General features: G+C 49.3%; 1 protein-coding gene across 9 annotated transcripts in view; it reads left to right on the top strand.

The window, feature by feature from the left end:
• The window catches only part of LOC139762306 (probable nuclear hormone receptor HR3), a 608,088-nt gene that overhangs the window by 532,906 nt on the left and 54,249 nt on the right, over window positions 1–20,933 (top strand). For all 9 annotated transcript variants that reach the window (XM_071686920.1, XM_071686923.1, XM_071686919.1 and 6 more), the window contains one exon: window positions 4,937–5,164. In XM_071686920.1, coding sequence (XP_071543021.1) covers window positions 4,937–5,164 — 228 coding nt within the window. The remainder of the gene's footprint in view (window positions 1–4,936; window positions 5,165–20,933) is intronic.

The following is a 20,933-nucleotide window of genomic DNA, read 5'->3' as shown; positions in this document are numbered from 1 at the left end:
TCCTCTCATTCCCGACGTCGGTGGAATGACCGGAGAGGGTTCAGTGCCCCTGCCGCACGGGGAGGCGCACCTGCCATTGGCTGGCGCGGGCGGTGATGTCACGGAGCCCAGGCCCGCGGTTCGCCAGCCCGCGCTGTGAGGTCACCAGGCAGTAGTGGTCATGCCTCATCCATGATAATTTTGAGATGCTTACCTACTTACACCGAGATACTGAAGTAACGGGAGGCGTGTGTGTGTGTGTGTGTGTGTGCGCGCGCGCGTGTGTTGTTGTTCTTGTTCTTTTTCCCCTACTGGCGCTCTGGGACTGGTTGTGATGTGGTGTGTGTCTTGTGTTTGCCAGACTATGTATGAGGTGTATCATTCCGCGTATGATGAGTGTCGCAGAATTAGAAAACGTTTACCGCCCAACCACCTCCACCTCCTCCACCTGGAGCACTACGGTGCGACCCTTGAGCACGACGGCCTGGCCATTAACACGACCATTGATGGTCGAGCCGTCGTTCTTAAGGATCATATATATATATATATATATATATATATATATATATATATATATATATATATATATATATATATATATATATATATATATATATATATATATATATATATATATATATATATATATATATATATAGAGAGAGAGAGAGAGAGAGAGAGAGAGAGAGAGAGAGAGGAATGTTTTTCTCTGTATACTAAGTTGTCCGCCATGTCATTCCCCAACATAGTGCTGTACAATTTTTTTGTTATCATTTATTTACTCCGAGAGCAGGTTTATGTGACGTGTTTCCATTGCTCACCATCCTGTTTATTGACCCCTCCCCCCCTCTTCCGGAGGGACGTGTAAGTACATTTTTGAAGTACGTGCGGACGTGCTTCAGGCCGTGCTGTCGACACGAACCACGAGAGCAGTTTGGAAACCTTCAGGTACGGCCAGGGTCAGAGGCCAGGCTGGTAATGTGCTGTGGGGAGGTGCTGCAGTGCCGTTGAACTCGACGGTGCGACCCGAGCAAGACGCGTACGACCGCTGAGCACGACGTTACGATCCTTGAGTACGACGACGCGACCCTTTAGTATATCGGGAAGGTGATTGAACGCGACCGAGGCCAGCGACGAGAACGGCCCTTGAGCACGACCAAGGCCAGCGACGGGTACGGCCCTTGAGCACGACTGAGGCCAGCGACGGGTACGGCCCTTAGGCACGACCGAGGCCAGCGACAGGTACGGTCCTCAAACACGACCGAATTACTTAACCCTCTGATAAGAGCACGACGATACGACTCTTGGCTGTGATGTCGTGACCTTTGACACGAGTGTTTAGGATCAGATTAAAGGTCAGGCCATCATTGCCAAGGGTCGTGCCGTCGTGCTCGAGGGTCGTGCCATCGTGCTCAAGGGTCGTGCCGTCGTGATCAAGGGTCGTGCCGTTGTGCTCAAGGTTCGTGCTGTCGTGATCAAGGGTCATGCCGTCGTGCTCAAGGTTCGTGCCGTCGTGATCAAGGGTCGTACCGTCGTGCTCAAGGGTCGTGCCGTTGTACTCAAGGGTCTTGCCGACGTGCTCGAGGGTCGTGCCGTCGTGCTCGAGGGTCGTGCCGTTGTACTCAAGGGTCTTGCCGACGTGCTCGAGGGTCGTGCCGTCGTGCTCGAGGGTCGTGCCGTTGTACTCAAGGGTCTTGCCGACGTGCTCGAGGGTCGTGCCGTCGTGCTCAAGGGGTCGATGGAGGGTGGAAACCTCCATTTTAACCTAAGCTGACGTAATACCCTCTCGTTCTATGTCTATCACTCTATCTTTACATCTGTCTGTTTGTATATGTATCTATCTGTCTGTGAATTTATTCATCCATCTCTTCAATGTCATCACACGTGTTGCTGTAATTGACACCTCAAATTTTTCCTCACATAATGCAAAAGTTGGGAAGGCTTTGAACCCTGACTCCACTCGACCAGTGATGCATAACTGTATGGTCAGAGTATGTTCGGCTGATGTGTGCAGTGGAAGATGATGGTTGCACATTCATGAGGTGGGCCAACCAGCTAGGCCTGGCCTGGCCTGCTTGCCATCCAGAACCTGTAGAGTCTCATCACGCAACATCTTAAATATAAAACTTTGCTTCTCCCGTCCAGCTCCGAGACGTTTGACGTCTCGTCTAACCTCAAACCCCAGGAAGATCATGACTGGTACCTCTGGCTTGTGGTGGATGGTGGTGATGGTAAGTCGAAGCTAATCCTCTGGTGGATGGTGATGAGTCTAAACCCAACCCCTGTTGGACATTGATGAGTCCAACCTCAGCGTCTGGTGGACATTGATGAGTCCAACCTCAGCGTCTGGTGGACATTGATGAGTCCAACCTCGTGCTCAAGGTTCGTGCCGTCGTGATCAAGGGTCGTACCGTCGTGCTCGAGGGTCGTGCCGTTGTACTCAAGGGTCTTGCCGACGTGCTCGAGGGTCGTGCCGTCGTGCTCAAGGGGTCGATGGAGGGTGGAAACCTCCATTTTAACCTAAGCTGACGTAACACCCTCTCGTTCTATGTCTATCACTCTATCTTTACATCTGTCTGTTTGTATATGTATCTATCTGTCTGTGAATTTATTCATCCATCTCTTCAATGTCATCACACGTGTTGCTGTAATTGACACCTCAAATTTTTCCTCACATAATGCAAAAGTTGGGAAGGCTTTGAACCCTGACTCCACTCGACCAGTGATGCATAACTGTATGGTCAGAGTATGTTCGGCTGATGTGTGCAGTGGAAGATGATGGTTGCACATTCATGAGGTGGGCCAACCAGCTAGGCCTGGCCTGGCCTGCTTGCCATCCAGAACCTGTAGGAGTCTCATCACGCAACATCTTAAATATATTACTTTGCTTCTCCCGTCCAGCTCCGAGACGTTTGACGTCTCGTCTAATCTCAAACCTCAGGAAGATCATGACTGGTACCTCTGGCTTGTGGTGGATGGTGGTGATGGTAAGTCGAAGCTAATCCTCTGGTGGATGGTGATGAGTCTAAACCCAACCCCTGTTGGACATTGATGAGTCCAACCTCACCGTCTGGTGGACATTGATGAGTCCAACCTCAGCGTCTGGTGGACATTGATGAGTCCAACCTCAGCGTCTGGTGGACATTGATGAGTCCAACCTCAGCGTCTGGTGGACATTGATGAGTCCAACCTTAGCGTCTGGTGGACATGGTTGAGTCCAGCCTCAGCGTCTGGTGGATTAGCCCAACCTTATCCCCTGATGGGCAGTGGGGAACCCCTGTGGTGAGGGGGAGGGGGGGAAGAGGAGGGCTTTTCATGACGGAAAAGCTGGGGAGGGGGGGTAGGCCAGCCGTAAAGGGGGAGACGTATGAGAGGGTGGGTTGCCTGGTGCTAAAGTTAAGGATGGGTAAGCTTGTCTCCTCACAAAGGATGAGGGAGGGAACGCCTCTCTCTTGAAGGGGGAAGGGAACGGTGCTTCCCCTTCTAAGGGGGTTCGGGTAGCGGTAAAGTGATGAGTATTGGAGGAGGTGGAGGAGGAGGTGGAATATTTACTGATGGGGTGGAACATGGCGTGGCTTATTACAGGGTCACAGTAATAGTTTGGAAGACCCACTATTAATTAGAGCAGGTTGGTAAGGATTATTTCGAAGGGCCATTTGTTATAACTGCCTAATGATTATTAGAAGTATGTGTGAGGGAGGGGAAGAAGGCAGAGGAACTGGATGTACTGGGACGATGGAGGGAGCAGAAGAGGCAGGGATAGAAGGGCTGGCGTAGAGAAGGAGTGGGGAGTAAGTGCACAAGGGATAGAGTAGTGTAAGGTGGGAGGAATGGAGTTGAGGTTCAGAGGGGGATGTACGTATGGTCAGTTGGGGGAGAGGTGACTGTAACAATTGGTGTAGAGGCGGTGTACACATACGGCGGGGGTGATAGGACATGCAAGGTAGCTCTAAATGGTGAGGAAGAGGAGGAGGAGGATTTTAAGATGGTGATGGGTTTGGCGTGGGTGGGAGGGCGGAGGCAGGGACCATGGTTCTGGGTGAAGGGTGTGGAGGGAGGTAAGTTACATACAGCCTTTACCACACGGTGGCGTTCCGGTGGTGTACGTGCGGTACTTCACCCGTGCGTATGTCTTGTGTTCCTCCCGTTCCCTCCCGACCTCCCATAGTACAGCTCATCACATACGAAAAGAATTAAAAAAATTATTATCCAGTGTCTTGGGTGAGCGTGATCCTGAAGCAGTGTTCCCAGGCACGGAGGGGATCATGGTATCCTGTGCAACGCTAATCCACTTAATAAATTGCTCCAAATGGACTGTTTCCGATGGATTGAGTTAATGAGCTCTTTCTGTCATATACACGTGTGACTATAGATATATTCGTGTTTCAGATTAATCCATGGGATTTTTATGCTTGGTTGATTGATGTCACAGCTTTCACAGCTCCATGGTACATGTATGTTTGGGGAATATGTACGTCAGATTGAAGACGGTTCGTCTGAGTCTCCTCCCTACTTGAAGTGTGATGGAAATGCTGGCTAGGATGCACCTCCAGTCACCCACGCATTATGACCTTCACGTCTGATGATGACCTTGTTAGCCATAAAGAGGTAGCTGGTCGTGTTTTGGTGGTTGAGTGAAGTCAGTGTCATCGTCTTGACACTGTCGTAATCAGAAGGAATGTTGTCGTAGATGGTGACGTGTCGTCAGGTCTCATTCACTCTGGGTCGTCTTCCTCGAAATGTCGAACGGGCAGGAGAAATGTGTGTGGCTGAATGATCTGCCGTTTTTGTGTATGTAATCATTATTTGTGTTACTCTGGCACGGCTCATGTCCAGTTGGTGTGTGTGTGTGTGTGTGTGTGTGTGTGTGTGTGTGTGTTTGGATGGATGGGACAGAGTATTGCCATGTACCCTCTATGACCGCCTACTAACCATGATGTGCCCTGCCTACCCACAGCTCAGATCGAGATCATCCCCTGCAAAGTGTGCGGCGACAAGTCCTCCGGTGTGCACTATGGCGTCATCACGTGCGAGGGTTGCAAGGGCTTCTTCCGCCGGTCGCAGTCCTCGGTGGTGAACTACCAGTGCCCCCGCCAGAAGAACTGCGTCGTGGACCGCGTCAACCGAAACCGCTGCCAGTACTGCCGCCTTCAGAAGTGTCTCGCCTTAGGCATGTCCAGGGACGGTAAGTGTTCACCTACTACATTGATCTGTGTACTCCTGCAGGGGGGGGGGGCGAGGACATTAGGGTGGACTGTGCTCAGACTGGGAGATGGAGAGTCAGTAAACGCAAGACCATCACATCTGCTACGTAATCATGTGGGCATGGTAAGTGCTGTTCCTATACTTGCTGTTGGAGAAAGGATGAGGAGGAGAAGGCCCGGTGGAGTTATACTAAGAGAGAGAGAGAGAGAGAGAGAGAGAGAGAGAGAGAGGCCTGCAGGACCTAGGTGTGATTTTGAAGCTCACGTCACAAGTGTTTGCCCGCTTGACTCCCTTGGTATGATGACAGATATCTTCAGAAAATATCAGGGAAGAAGGTGAGGTCCTTCTCCCAGTGCTGGTGGCTACGGCGATACCTGACATTATTGCTGGGGAGGACGAGAGAGGGAACCCCATCCGCCCTCACATGATGATGTGATTGACTGTAGGTTTCATAATTCCTTCATACCAGACTCCCATGTGATACATTGATCATCTACGTAATGGAATCCTAGTGGGGGAAACTAAGATGTGTTTTATGATGATGATGTTGTTTTGGATGTTGCAGGAACCTGTGTTATGACACGAGGTGATCTGATTAGGTTGGTGGAGGATCTTACATCATGGCTTAGTCTGCGGTACCAGTACCCGTAATTAGTGGGGGGGGGGGGTTGTTACAACACGACTAAGGCTGGGGGGTGTCTGTACCCTTGGTTGGTGGGGTTGTACCACAGCATGACTGAGGATGGGGTGCCTGAACTCATGGTTAGTGGGGGTTGTAACAGCATGAGTAAGGCTGGGATACCTGTACCCATGGTTTTTGGGTGTTGTAACAATATGACTATGGTTAACATGCTTGTATCCCCAAGCCAGTGGCTATTGTAACAAGGCGATTTTGGTGCATGTATTTGTATCTTTCCTTCAATCTCGTTAAGGAATTTGAAATAAGGAATGTACCGACGTGCACAGTCAAGCTGGGACCTTAATTCACAAGTGAATGAGACTCTTTCCACGAAATACAAGATATATCTACTTACCTCATGTTGAGTAGGTTTCATATTGATTGTTCCTCGTTGAATAAACATTGGGTCATGTGTGCAGACGTCGCCTCTTAAGGCAGGAGTTAATGCCCCTCCAGTTGTGGTAGCATTGTAGTGTCGCTGTGGTATGTCCCAACACACCTCATGCAGCGCTCCTCACTAGATCGTCTCCAGGACACATGTTGATGAGACTTTGAGCTTAACATATGTCGTCGTCTTGTGGTATTGAATAGCCTTCCCTCCTTACTGCTTCCTCAGCATCTGCCTTCCTCCATCTTTGCCTCCAAGCCTTGCCCTTGTGGAAGGCGCCGTGACTCTGGAACGGCAAGATCCATCATCGGCTGGCGAGTGAGGAGCAGGTGGGAACTTGTGCCTCTCCCGAGTAACGGGTCGCGTCCAGATGACTACAGATACCCCACAGCTCCGACATCCCATCTGCCGCACACCCGACACCCCACCTGCCTTCCAGCGGTAATCCCTGCACCTTGTCCCTAGGTCACGAAGGACGCCCCTGCAGGCACGAGTCATGCATGGTTCATGTGTGGCTGACAGTGCTGTAGTGTGCAGCAGAGGCCTGACATTACCGGCTGCTGCTGCTGCACACAGTAGCATCGTCAGTGGTGTCTGCTGCACACACGGTTAGGTAACGTTACGTAACTCTTCTTGTTTTCAGTGACCCACTAGCTCGACTTAGATAAAACCGTTGTAATAGAAGTATAACTGACAGTGATCACCAAGATTTCCCTCACTGCCTTGCGTCATGGGAGAGCTGCTCAGTAGGCTTGCCCACATCCACCATAACAGAGTTCGTTAAACGTACCCTGGTGGCGCTCGCTAGCGCTTGCCCTCCGTGTCCACTTAGTATCCCCATTTACCTCAACAGTAGCCATCACTGTCCCCCATGCGGTGACCACTCTCCGTCCCCCCAGAACGTGAGAAAATATTCACGAAAGGCCGAGTCAACAGTGCTGTGCACGGCGCACGAAGCTGCAGCGAGGATACAGGTGTTTCGGGAGAATGTGAGGGAGCCTCAGTCGGCAACAGTCACCCGTCTCGGTGAGGATAGTTCGTGGCTTGTGTACAGTCATTTGGTGTATACGAGTGTGTTACCAGGCCCCGTCTCTTAACCTTATATATATATATATATATATATATATATATATATATATATATATATATATATAACATCGGAATCCGTTTATAAGTGAAAAGTCATCTTCATTGACGCTGTGTCTCGCCAACGGAGAAAAAGGGGTACAGTCGTGTCGGACAACTTCCCACTCTCTAAGAGGCCATCATTTCCCCTCTAATGGTTAAAGTGGAGCCTCACAGCTGGAGGAGCCCCATAAAAGGGGTCCTATGGTTGTAGAGAGCTCTTGTGTCGGTATATTTTACATGACAGCGAGTGCGGCGTGGCTCTGTGCAAATGAGGTTGTGTCATCGTCCGTTCCTGGCGCTACCTCGCTAACACGAGAAACGACGAACAAAGAATATATATATATATATATATATATATATATATATATATATATATATATATATATATATATTTATTTATTTATTTATTATCCCTGGGAATAGGGGAGAAAGAATCCTTCTCATGTATTCCCTGCGTGTCGTAGAAGGCGACTAAAAGGGAAGGGAGCGGGGGGCTGGAAATCTTCCCCTTTCATTTTTTTTTCCAAAGGAAGGAACAGAGAAGGGGGCCGGGTGAGGATGTTTCCTCAGAGGCCCATTCCTCTGTTCTTAACGCTACCTCGCTGAGGCGGGAAGTGGCGAATAGTATGAAAGAAGAAAGAAATATATATATATATATATATATATATATATATATATATATATATGTGTGTGTGTGTGTGTGTGTGTGTGTGTGTGTGTGTGTGTGTGTGAAATATGATTAAGATACACTCAAGCTTACGCCAGGTACACATTTACCGACCAGTCACAAGGGGAAGGATGAACAGCTTGGGATGCTGTGAGTTGGCTGTCTCGCCCAGGCGTCTCACATGGGCCGTGGGCGTCACACGTCAGAAATGTTCGCCGCTACACTGCTGACGCTTTGTGTGTGTGTGTGTGTGTGTGTGTGTGTGTGTGTGTGTGTGTGTGTGTGTTCCCTTCACGTACAGCTATGTAGACCTGGCGAACAAAGCTGATGACTATCCCCGTCACTGATGTGTTCTTTTTTACAAGTGACAACAGCCTCGCGTGCAGTAGATAACATGATATTGAGGCATCTGTGCCACGCACCTGAAGAGGTTTATGATGGTAGAATGTGTGTCACATCTTTGACTCTCGTCACTCGACATACGTGTTGATGTCACAGCCTTAAGCTGTGATGCGCCTGTACTTACATACCGTGTACTGATGTGTTTGTATGTGTTTTTTACGTATATGTGTGGGCGTGTGTCTGTATTGTGTATCTATGTTCGTGCGTGCGTCCATCCATACCTTCCCTCCAGCGCTCGGACCCAGCGGCTGCTAACACCCCCCCCCCCCTCCCCCAGTCCATGGGGGACGGGTGTTGGTGGGGGAAGGGCGGTCCACATGGCTCTCCTCTGTCAACATTGGAATCCTGTTTCATGTATTGCGTTAATCTGAAGCAACACTTCCCGTTTAAAGGTCTCAGTGCCAACCAAGTTCTCGTTTATACTTTTTTTTTTCTCTCGATAAGAATTACAAGCTGATAAGATTGGTGCTCAAGTGTCGACTGACAACTGAAAACGCTGGTGCTTAAGCGACGGGCAGTTGCGTAATGTCTGCCGCATACCTTTGCATCTCCACCTTCTCGTGCTTTAAATGTGCTCCTCCCACTCTCCACAGCTCCTTAGCATGTTCGTACTTTTTCATTGTCTCCACTGAAAATAACATGAAATAATGCACAGAGATATTCGGAATTAAAGGGCACATTCCTAGGTGCCGTCATGTGAGTCATGCAATATTCAGGACGCTGATGGGTCCCGGGAAATCAATAGGATCCTGACCCCTTCCCTTCACACGTAAAGCGAGTGCTAAAACTCACGGAGCCACCTTCCAAGCCGCCGCTCACGGAGGCAATTGCCTGCTATGAGACGCTAGCTAGCACGCTTCAATATTTCTATATTTACTATCTCTTAATTTTGGGACGTGCACTATATAAATTTTTTTTTTTCATGTTGTTAGTCGGACATTAGTTTTAAGAAGCAGTTTTTCCCGCTGTGTGAGTGCAGGGCTTAGAGATGAGGAGAAAGAAAAATGATTTACTGAAAGGTAAAGACAGCTCATGCATCAAGTATTTTACCGGCCCTTTGTGGATTATAACAAAATATTGATCAAGTTAAAAGTATTGAAGGCGAAGTTTATTTAAAGCAGTCAGTAATGATCATAGGCATCATTGTACATTTCTTTATGTAACAGTTGGTTAAGATCTCTTACAGCCACGGCGCTTTTGGATTATTGAACCTCGGGTGTCGCATGTTGCGGCCTTTGGCAGCTTGGCGATCATCTCAATTAGATTGAGGCCATGGCTCTTGTTAGCTGGCTGAGAATGACTGAGGACGTAAGTTTGGTCTCTCGTAGTACTTTACAAAATTTCCGTAAGCATTGGATTACAATATAAGTACGAGTTTACTCTGGCGGACGCAATGGTTAGAGACTTTTCGTGCGATATGGCATCGCCGTTTACAAGCAGGGCTGCGGAGGTTGGCGGTGCAGGACTTTATCGTGTTTTTTTTTTTATTGTTACGTGCAGCAGTTCTGGTTTCCGGTAAACCGTATATTATATTTTATTTTGATGATTCATAGTCAGTTTTTTATATTCCCTCTGCTGGCATATCTTTGTAACGACACTTGGCATATCAATAATCTGTGTTTGTGTGATGTCACTGCTACGTCACGGGAGGAGCCGAGCCGCTTGCGTTCAAGTGTTTGCCTGGCTGAGCTTTTGATGAACGCTCGGGTGTCCTGTTGTCCCTTTGTTGCTATGGTCCTGTTGCTAGGAAATTCCCTGTCATCCAAGAAATGGTACGTTGTATTTTTACTTTTTTTTTTGTCAAAGAATACCACCTGACACGTGTGTATTTTATGATGTTTCTTGTCCGTTTATTTAAAGCGTGGCTTGCAGTTAGGCTTGCACGTCGGGGACAAACATCTTTAAGGTGTCAGTGTGGCCGTGCTGACCTGCACACGTCCCTTCCGGTAAGGCCGGTAGCATGTAAGGCCCGGTTCATTATTACTGGTCTTTCGGTTAACCGTGCAGGTGAAATGTCACCACATCTGTAAAGTAAATGGCATTTCATTGTAGAAACTTAGATTCCTGTTTATTCTACTCTGAAATCTGACAAAACCAAAATAATAAGATTCGGTACATAGTTTTGGGTAATCTAATACTCCTCGTTTTAAGTTATAGAGGCCACACGATTATTGATCGATGATTTTATTCCTTCTTATTTCAAGAGAATATTAATGATATGGTAGATATTTTCAGTGACACAACGCGATGAAGGCTGCTACGGTGAAATTATTTTTCGTCGCCATCAGGTCATTTATGGATACATTGACCAGCGGGGGAGCCACGGGACTTGATAGGCTGCCGCCGGTGTTTAAGTTTCACAGTTATCTTGTGGTTGACTATCCTTTCATTACTGTAGGAGAAGATTCCATTAACTGCATAAGCCTCGTTGATTGCCTCAATGTTTATGTTTTTATTCGATGTATATATTTAGTGGTAAACTGTGACATTCCTGCAATGAATGTGTCTTGAAATACGTAAGTTGAACATTTGAGGGCGAAATGTTACTTACAGTTAGATTAGCTATGGTATGTGATACCGTGAGTTCCTGACCACTAATTAATGGGAAGGAGGTTATTACGCGAAGAAAATTGAAAACACGGAAAATGTTAGAGATGTGGGAAGGTTTAGATACGTTGAAGATACGTGGTCGGTGAGGGTTCACTGAACTAAGATATATTCTAAACGTACGTTGTTTTCATGATTTTAAAATTATGGCATATTCCGCTTTGCTGTAAACTGCATAAGCAGAAGTCGAGAGTGAAATCGACCTTTTGCAAACCATTGTAGCAGGCCACGTCAGAAGGAATGTGTCCTTACACAGAATAAAAAAAAAAGAAAAACTGCACAAGTATTCCCCGTTTCCCAATATGTCATTCGTCATGATGCCGAGCGGTCAGTGGCGGGATTTTTGAGGAAAGAAGGGCGGTGAGAGGAGAGCTATTTTCACACGCGGAAGAGATAAATGGGCTGTAGGCGGCGTTCTGCGGTCCGGTCGGCGTGTTACTGACGGCGACCAGAGGGGAGGAAAGTCGTTTGAAATAAATGATAAAAGTCTCATCCGTGATCAAGTAGACAACAGTTTTATTACTGTAATAATCACAGTCATTAATTTATGGGGGAGTCGCATATTGTTATAGAGCTGTTGCACTATAGTTCGTCGATTGTGACGTAATCTGTCGTACAAATAAAATAATGGACAGATTTACACATGATTTATTTTTGTAATATAGAAATGCTACTGTGGATCCAAATATCTGGGGGTGATCCAGTATCCAGTTGTTTACGTCATGGGGAGGTGCTTCGCGAAAAGTGAAAGTAAAGTTATTTAGGTTGTCACCTGTTGGTGCACACCTGTATTTGTGCAGCTGTGGGAACAACAGGTGTTGCTGGGAGAGAGAGAGGCTCCTCGTGTCGACGGTGTTCCAACCTTTCCCCTCCCTCGTCTCCCCCCCTCACACACACACACACACACACACACACACACACACACACACACACTCCCTCCCTCCCTCCCTCCCTCCCTCCCCATCCCCCCACTCCTCCCAGAGGAAAGGGATTGTGACGCTGGTCGAACATTTGTGGTGTGAAGAATGTTCTTGAAGAGGACGCCCAGAGGAATGTTAGGGTAAGATGAAGAGTGACAAAAAAGAACGAATGATGGGACGCAGGAATGTGATGTCTGCATAGAGATGTGACGCTTATAGTGTGGCCAGACGTGATGGTGTTGTGTTGATACGTGTGTGTATATATATGCATACACATGCGCATGTATGTAAGGGTCAGGTCCAAGGTCAAGACATCATACCTAAGGGTCGTACCGTCCTGCTCAAGAGGTACTGAGCAGTGGCGAGGGCAGCTCCCACGAGTAGCTTGTGTGTTGGTACATTGTGGCGCATCTGGCGTGTACCATGGCATTTACAGAGCCGCGTGTGTCAGGTGGGTTACGTCATGACGCATCTGATGTGTCGTAGAGCTTACCGAGCGCTGTAGCGGGGTTATGGTACGTTATGTAGCATCTGGTGTGTACCGTAGGGTATCCAGAGCGGTAGGTCAGGGTTATGTTGCATCTTGAAGCATCTGATGTGTACCGTAGAGTCTACAGAGTGGTAGAGCAGGGTTATGGTACATCATGACGCATCTGATGTGTACCGTAGAGTCTACAGAGCGGTAGAGCAGGGTTATGGTACATCATGACGCATCTGGTGTGTACCATAGAGTCTACAGAGCGGTAGAGCAGGGTTATGGTACAGCATGACGCATCTGGTGTCCAGAGTGGTAAGGCAGGGTTATGGTACATCATGACGCACCTGATGTGTACCGTAGAGTCTACAGAGCAGTAAGGCAGGGTTATGGTACATCATGACGCATCTGATGTGTACCGTAGAGTCTACAGAGCGGTAGAGCAGGGTTATGGTACATCATGACACATCTGATGTGTACCGTAGAGTCTACAGAGCGGTAAGGCAGGGTTATGGTACATCATGACGCATCTGGTGTGTACCATAGAGTCTCCAGAGTGGTAAGGCAGGGTTATGGTACATCATGACGCATCTGGTGTGTACCATAGAGTCTCCAGAGTGGTAAGGCAGGGTTATGGTACATCATGACGCATCTGGTGTGTACCGTAGAGTCTACAGAGCAGTAATGCAGGGTTATGGTACATCATGACACATCTGATGTGTACCGTAGAGTCTACAGAGCAGTAAGGCAGGGTTATGGTACATCATGACACATCTGATGTGTACCGTAGAGTCTACAGAGCAGTAAGGCAGGGTTATGGTACATCATGACACATCTGATGTGTACCGTAGAGTCTACAGAGCAGTAAGGCAGGGTTATGGTACATCATGACGCATCTGATGTGTACCGTAGAGTCTACAGAGCGGTAGAGCAGGGTTGTGGTACATCATGACACATCTGATGTGTACCGTAGAGTCTACAGAGCAGTAAGGCAGGGTTATGGTACATCATGACACATCTGATGTGTACCGTAGAGTCTACAGAGCAGTAAGGCAGGGTTATGGTACATCATGACGCATCTGGTGTGTACCATAGAGTCTCCAGAGTGGTAAGGCAGGGTTATGTACATCATGACGCATCTGGTGTGTACCATAGAGTCTCCAGAGTGGTAAGGCAGGGTTATGTACATCATGACGCATCTGGTGTGTACCATAGAGTCTCCAGAGTGGTAAGGCAGGGTTATGTACATCATGACGCATCTGGTGTGTACCATAGAGTCTCCAGAGTGGTAAGGCAGGGTTATGGTACATCATGACGCATCTGGTGTGTACCATAGAGTCTCCAGAGTGGTAAGGCAGGGTTATGGTACATCATGACGCATCTGGTGTGTACCATAGAGTCTCCAGAGTGGTAAGGCAGGGTTATGGTACATCATGACACATCTGATGTGTACCGTAGAGTCTACAGAGCGGTAGAGCAGGGTTATGGTACATCATGACGCATCTGGTGTGTACCGTAGAGTCTACAGAGCGGTAGAGCAGGGTTATGGTACATCATGACACATCTGATGTGTACCGTAGAGTCTACAGAGCGGTAGAGCAGGGTTATGGTACATCATGACGCATCTGGTGTGTACCATAGAGTCTCCAGAGTGGTAAGGCAGGGTTATGGTACATCATGACACATCTGATGTGTACCGTAGAGTCTACAGAGCAGTAAGGCAGGGTTATGGTACATCATGACGCATCTGATGTGTACCGTAGAGTCTACAGAGCAGTAAGGCAGGGTTATGGTACATCATGACACATCTGATGTGTACCGTAGAGTCTACAGAGCAGTAAGGCAGGGTTATGGTACATCATGACGCATCTGATGTGTACCGTAGAGTCTACAGAGCAGTAAGGCAGGGTTATGGTACATCATGACGCATCTGGTGTGTACCATAGAGTCTCCAGAGTGGTAAGGCAGGGTTATGGTACATCATGACGCATCTGGTGTGTACCATAGAGTCTCCAGAGTGGTAAGGCAGGGTTATGTACATCATGACGCATCTGGTGTGTACCATAGAGTCTCCAGAGTGGTAAGGCAGGGTTATGGTACATCATGACGCATCTGGTGTGTACCATAGAGTCTCCAGAGTGGTAAGGCAGGGTTATGGTACATCATGACGCATCTGGTGTGTACCATAGAGTCTCCAGAGTGGTAAGGCAGGGTTATGGTACATCATGACGCATCTGGTGTGTACCATAGAGTCTCCAGAGTGGTAAGGCAGGGTTATGGTACATCATGACGCATCTGGTGTGTACCATAGAGTCTCCAGAGTGGTAAGGCAGGGTTATGGTACATCATGACGCATCTGATGTGTACCGTAGAGTCTACAGAGCGGTAGAGCAGGGTTATGGTACATCATGACGCATCTGGTGTGTACCATAGAGTCTCCAGAGTGGTAAGGCAGGGTTATGGTACATCATGACGCATCTGGTGTGTACCGTAGAGTCTACAGAGCGGTAGAGCAGGGTTATGGTACATCATGACGCATCTGATGTGTACCGTAGAGTCTACAGAGCAGTAAGGCAGGGTTATGGTACATCATGACGCATCTGGTGTGTACCATAGAGTCTCCAGAGTGGTAAGGCAGGGTTATGGTACATCATGACGCATCTGGTGTGTACCATAGAGTCTCCAGAGTGGTAAGGCAGGGTTATGGTACATCATGACGCATCTGGTGTGTACCATAGAGTCTCCAGAGTGGTAAGGCAGGGTTATGGTACATCATGACACATCTGATGTGTACCGTAGAGTCTACAGAGCGGTAGAGCAGGGTTATGGTACATCATGACGCATCTGGTGTGTACCATAGAGTCTCCAGAGTGGTAAGGCAGGGTTATGGTACATCATGACGCATCTGGTGTGTACCATAGAGTCTCCAGAGTGGTAAGGCAGGGTTATGGTACATCATGACGCATCTGATGTGTCGTAGAGCTTACCGAGCGCAGGAGGTGAGGGAGGGAGGGAGCAGGAGGGGGCAGTGAGGAAGGGGGAAGCAGGGGGAGAGACACGGAGTAATGGATGTCAGGCCAGGGGATGGAGGAGTAAAGGTGGAAAATCATATATCACTGGGTATTAATTTTCGCCATTACACGACCCCGACCTGTCATGTTAGTACCGTGGGGCGTCCCCATACTCACACCTCCCTCCCTTCCTCCCGCACACATACACACAGATCCCCGGCTCGAGTCCCAGACAGGGCAGCGGTTGTTCATCGTCCCCTTTTGGGGTTGCTCGATGAATGGATGCGTGGCGTATGCTGGATTGCATATATGTACGTATGTGTGGCACGAGTATAAAACTCCCTCCCTGTAACTCTACACACACACACACACACACACACACACACACACACACACACACACGTGTCCTCCCCTCAAGCCTTCCTGTAGAGAGAGGCAGAGCTTTACCCTGTCCTCCTCCTCATCCTCCTCCACTCATAAGGAAGTCTCATCTCCGCCTCCTCACACTGACACCGAGCCACGTCTTCCTCCCTCATACAGACACGGAGGTGTTCTACCCCCCTCCCACACACACACACACACACACACACACACACACACACACACACACACCCTTCACTCCCTTATACAGACATCAAAACCAACGTTTTCCCTCCTTCGTAATCTCTCCTTTTCTTTTCTTTACACAAACACTGAATCTCTCTCTCTCTCTCTCTCTCTCTCTCTCTCTCTCTCTCTCTCTCTCTCTCTCTCTCTCTCTCTCTCTCATACTCCTTCCTACCTTTCTTCCCCATACCTGCTCCTTGCTACACAGGGTTCTTCATGCCCCTCCACCCCAAGTCCTCTCCACCCCTCTCCTTCATAGAGGCATCTTCCTCCATCCATCATAGAACTCCACCCCTTCCTTCTCCATACAGAGTTGCATTCCCCTCCATCCTAAAACCTCCCTCCCTTCCCTTCCCTTCCTACAGGGGTGTAGCCTACCTCCCTCCATGCCAATACAGTATTACCCTCCTGCCTCCCTTACACACACACACACACACACACACACACACACACACCTTTCCCTCTCCCTCCTCTGTTCTCGACTCCCACCATCCTCCTCCTTGGTAGCCAGTAAGCCTTTCCAAACCCCTCCCTCCCCCCACACTGACCATTAGGACACCTCCCACCAGAAACGGAATTAGATTCCCCCCGCGAGTCACGTCTGTACGTTACCCTCACCTTGAAAATCGAGTTTACTGTTGTTGGCGACGATAGCCGTCCGTTGAGCTTGATCCTCCGCCGGTGGTGGTGGTGCCACCCAGCCAGGCATACACCCCTCCCTCACCCGTTCCTCACCCCGACTGTTACCACCGCTTCCTCCAAGAGCTGAGCTGTGATGTGCCCCTTCCTTCTTTTGTCTTTCCCTATTCTCATAGCCTCTCCGCCTGCAAGGGTCGGGTCTGCGAGCCTGCCTGCGGAGCTCTGATAGATTTCTTTTTTTTTTTCTCTCTCTCATTTTATTCTTTCACTCAAGATGGCCTTTGCTGGAGGGTATATTTGGCCCGTGTCATGTTGGTCACTGTGTGTGGGGATAGGGGGGACGACATCTCGTTCCCTCCTCATTCTCGTATTTGAAACCTATTCCTTCCTTCATTATCTGACCCCATCCCCGGATTGCCCCATCCCTTCCGTAGGACTCGTCCTACCCCCATCACTGCCTTACCTCATTTTACCGTGCCACACGCTGGCGGTGTTCGTCACCCCTTCCCCCGAGCTATACCTGTGTAGACTCCCCGTCCTCATACTGTACCACCCGGACATTCCCTACCCTCGACCCACCATAGCCTTCCTGCCCCTCCCACATCATACTCCATATCGACCCGTATCCTACCCACCGTATCACCGTCTCCGTCCCGTCCTTCCTACCCGTTGTCCCATCACCGTTTCGTCCTCTCCCCATCCTGCTCCATCTCCGTCTTCTGTGGGGTCTGTGTTCTACTTCCAACTCACCTCCACCCATTTTTCGCCCTGCCCTCCCTCACCCACTTCCTCTTTCAGTAGTTCCTCGTCGTGCCTCCATTCTTACTGCACGGTGCCATCCCTGGGGTCTCCATCTTGAATCTCATCATGTTGCCCTTCTCGTCTGGTCCACATCCCGTCTTGCCCCATCTGCCTCCTTCCCTACGCTCGTTGACCCCATTCCTGACTCCCTGTTTGTCTCCATCCCTATCTCGCCCCACCAAGCCCAGCTCCATCTCCACCACCATCTCCTCTTTCTCACTACCCTCTCTTCCCTTTCTCTTTCTCTCTCCGTTTTTGCCCATTTCAGCTGACCGTCTTACCCATCCCCACCGGCTCGTTCGCATCTTGCCATATCCCCATCCCTCCTTACCTAATTAAAATTCCATTTCGACTCTCACCATCTGACGTCATCACTCGCCATTCACCGTACCTTCCCTTCACTTCACCATTCCACCACAGTCGTGCCCCACCATCCGTCCATTTGGCCAATACCTGTCTCGTCCGTTTCCGTCCACCTCCATCCCCTGTCTTGCCCCGTTCCCAACCCGTCAGGACGGTGGAGGCCTCTGCCACCACACCTTGTCGTGGTCAGCCCCGTCCGCCACGGTTGTCGCATCTCCGTCCGCGCCTTCCTCACCTTCCGTCTGCTCAGACCCCCTTATCCTGAACCCCGTGTCGTCCCTCGTTGTGTCTCCTCTCGTCATCCGCCTTGCCTCGTGGATTACCTCGGCTGACGTGCCTCTCCCTTCCGTGCACCTCCCGTGACCAGGGTCGTGTCTGAATGTATCCAAATGTTTTTTTTTTTTTTTCACTAACTAGTGCGCCTCGGTGCCGGAGGTCGGGGTAATGGCATCATCCGATCACATGACACTACGCTTGGGCCTTATTCTGTCGCTCAGGGTGGTTGAGAGAACTGAGGCTGAGATGACGAGAAGAAAAGAAGGGAAGGGTAGAAGGGGAGATCATGATGGGGATATGTAGTGAGAGTAAGGGGAGGTAAGATACGAAGTGGTATTATCCCTTGGTAAGGATGATGGTATACCTAGGTACCAAGATACTTACTGGACGACGCACCTCTAGCCATGGATATTGTGTGAGACCGAGTGCCACACCACACCTACCACACTGCTCCATATAACTGGCGCTTTACCTAGCTTAGCTTGTGGGCTGCCTAGCACATCACCCTCTCCGGCTCAGCGCCACGCCCCTCCGTCAACCCTCCCTCCCCCCATCAAAATAGCACCCTACCCCACCATCATACTCCATTAACTCCCCCTACCAAGCAGGCCTGGTCTCCACAACACGGCCCTGGGCTGGCTGGCTGGCTGGCTCATAGCGGCCCCGTGACATGGGCGCCCCTCACCCCCCACCTGGGGTACTGTAGTGAGCTGTGGAGAACTTCCCATGCAAATTGCATTAGGGAGCAGCTTAGCGCAGCCAAGTAAAAGAGACAAGTGACATAATTCACTTGCGGTGGATGTGGCCGTTTTTAAACCAATTTGGACAATGGCTTTATGGGGATTAATCCGGCCGTGGGCGAGACCTGCTGGCTGTTGCCACTTAGATATTCCACGTACGTGGGATTCATAAGTGTAAATTGTGTATGTAAAACAGACAGCTACTGTGATTCAACTTAATTTCTGTCTCGGTAAAGTTTGGCGGCTGTAGGTTAAATTTTTTTTTTTTTATATAAGTTGAATAAGTTAGAGAATTAAGGTTACAGTTCGCCTCACTACCAGATGAACATTTTCTTCGACCACACACACACGTGGCTATCATTATTATCATGGCATCAACATCGCTTATGTTTGCGGAGGATACGAGTCTGACACACTGATCCTGCCTGCGAACACAGACGTGATGAGAGTGTTATCCCTTACGGAGGGGTTAGGACACTGTAAGCCTCTCTCCCTCCTAGCTAGGACACTAAACAGCCCTCACCACACCGTGTTCATGATGTTCATAATGTCTTAAAAGACATTTTCTGGACGGAGGAAACAGGGAAGCGTACGTTATCTTCTTCAGTGTTAAGGAACATGGATGTTCAAAATCATTTTAAGGATCTCAGGTTTCCGTTGCATTGCTGACTAGCAGTAGGGCTGTTGCTGCTGCTGGCTAGGATTTTGTGTCCATGAACGTGTTTCATTCCGATGGTAATATTGGGTAGAACTATCCGTGTGCGTGTCAGGATAGGCGAATTGTTCGAGCGATGTGGACGAAGGATCGTCTCGAGTTTGCTGAGGTAATATGATTTCAGAGGAAAGGTCGAAGAGTACGAACCGTGTTTAGGAGGCAAGAGTTGATGTGCAGGTGTTAAAGTGGGTGGAGAGTGGGATGTCATGGGTGGTGTTAGAGTGGGTTGGTGTTGGATGTCGCGGGTGATGGTAAAAGTATGGCACACACAAACCTCACCTCACTCACCGTGACAGTAATGCCTCTCTCCTCGTCCAGTTAGCCATTCCCGAGACACTCACCGTCAGGGGATGGAGGCTGTAACCCTGACCTGCCTCAGGCCTGCTCCTCCTCCTCCTGCTCCAGGTCTTCTGGTCCTATCATCCCTTGTGTTCCGTGCACGGTTCCTCTCGTGTACCCCCTCACCCGTGCTGCCACTGACATGCTCTGTCAGTGTCGTTTGCGCTATATCCTCGTCGTGGACTATCAGGTCACCTGCTCTATGTCCCTCCCACGTACCTACTGATGTCCACCCGAACTAGCGCCCTCCTTGCCACCACACCACTCACGCCTCTCAAGTCCTTTTTTCTCGATCGGGCTTAAGTAAAGTAAGAAAGACGAGGTAACGCCTGGAGGAGGGGACAGCAGGAGCGGGAGTTGCAGCAGTCGTATGCAAGACGAGCCGCAACAGTTGTGGCCGGAGCGGTCATCTGGTGCTCGGGAAGAAATCCTCAAGAAAATTATTTTAGCGGGCGACTCTCGTATTTAGGTCACGTACCTCGAATGTTCAACTTGTAATAACGTTTGATTTGAATGTTGCCAGGGTTCAGTTGGTTCTGGCCAGTACTCCTATGCGGTTATACATATTATTAGCCAGGCAGGATTTCCCCCCCCCCCCCAAGTAAATGGATGACACACCATGCCTCAGTAGTCGACACAGGAAGCTTATGCTTCCCCCATCCCCCCATTCCTTCCTCACCACATCCCCTGCACTGAAAGACCTAGCCTTAGCTCACAATCCAACCCCGTTACTGGGAGAGAATAGATGTAAGGATAAAACGGAATCGAAGTTGAATTAGGGCGCACACGTGCCATGTAGTAGATGGCGAGAGGGGAAAGTTGGAGGAGGGTGAGCAAGGGGAGGCGAGGATGACAGACAGACGGAGGGAGCGAGGGAGGGAGGGAGGGATGGTATGGGAGAATGATACACGTGAGAAGTCGTGAGTGTCAGGATCGTTTTGTTTGTTGTGAGGGAGTGAGGCTCAGGTTTCCACCCCCTGTAGATGAGGTTTG

The sequence above is a fragment of the Panulirus ornatus genome, chromosome 43 (genome assembly GCF_036320965.1).
Source record: "Panulirus ornatus isolate Po-2019 chromosome 43, ASM3632096v1, whole genome shotgun sequence".
In the NCBI taxonomy this organism is placed as follows: domain Eukaryota; kingdom Metazoa; phylum Arthropoda; class Malacostraca; order Decapoda; family Palinuridae; genus Panulirus; species Panulirus ornatus.
Note: the sequence above shows the minus strand (reverse complement) of the source record. Positions and strands in the feature narration are given on the sequence as shown.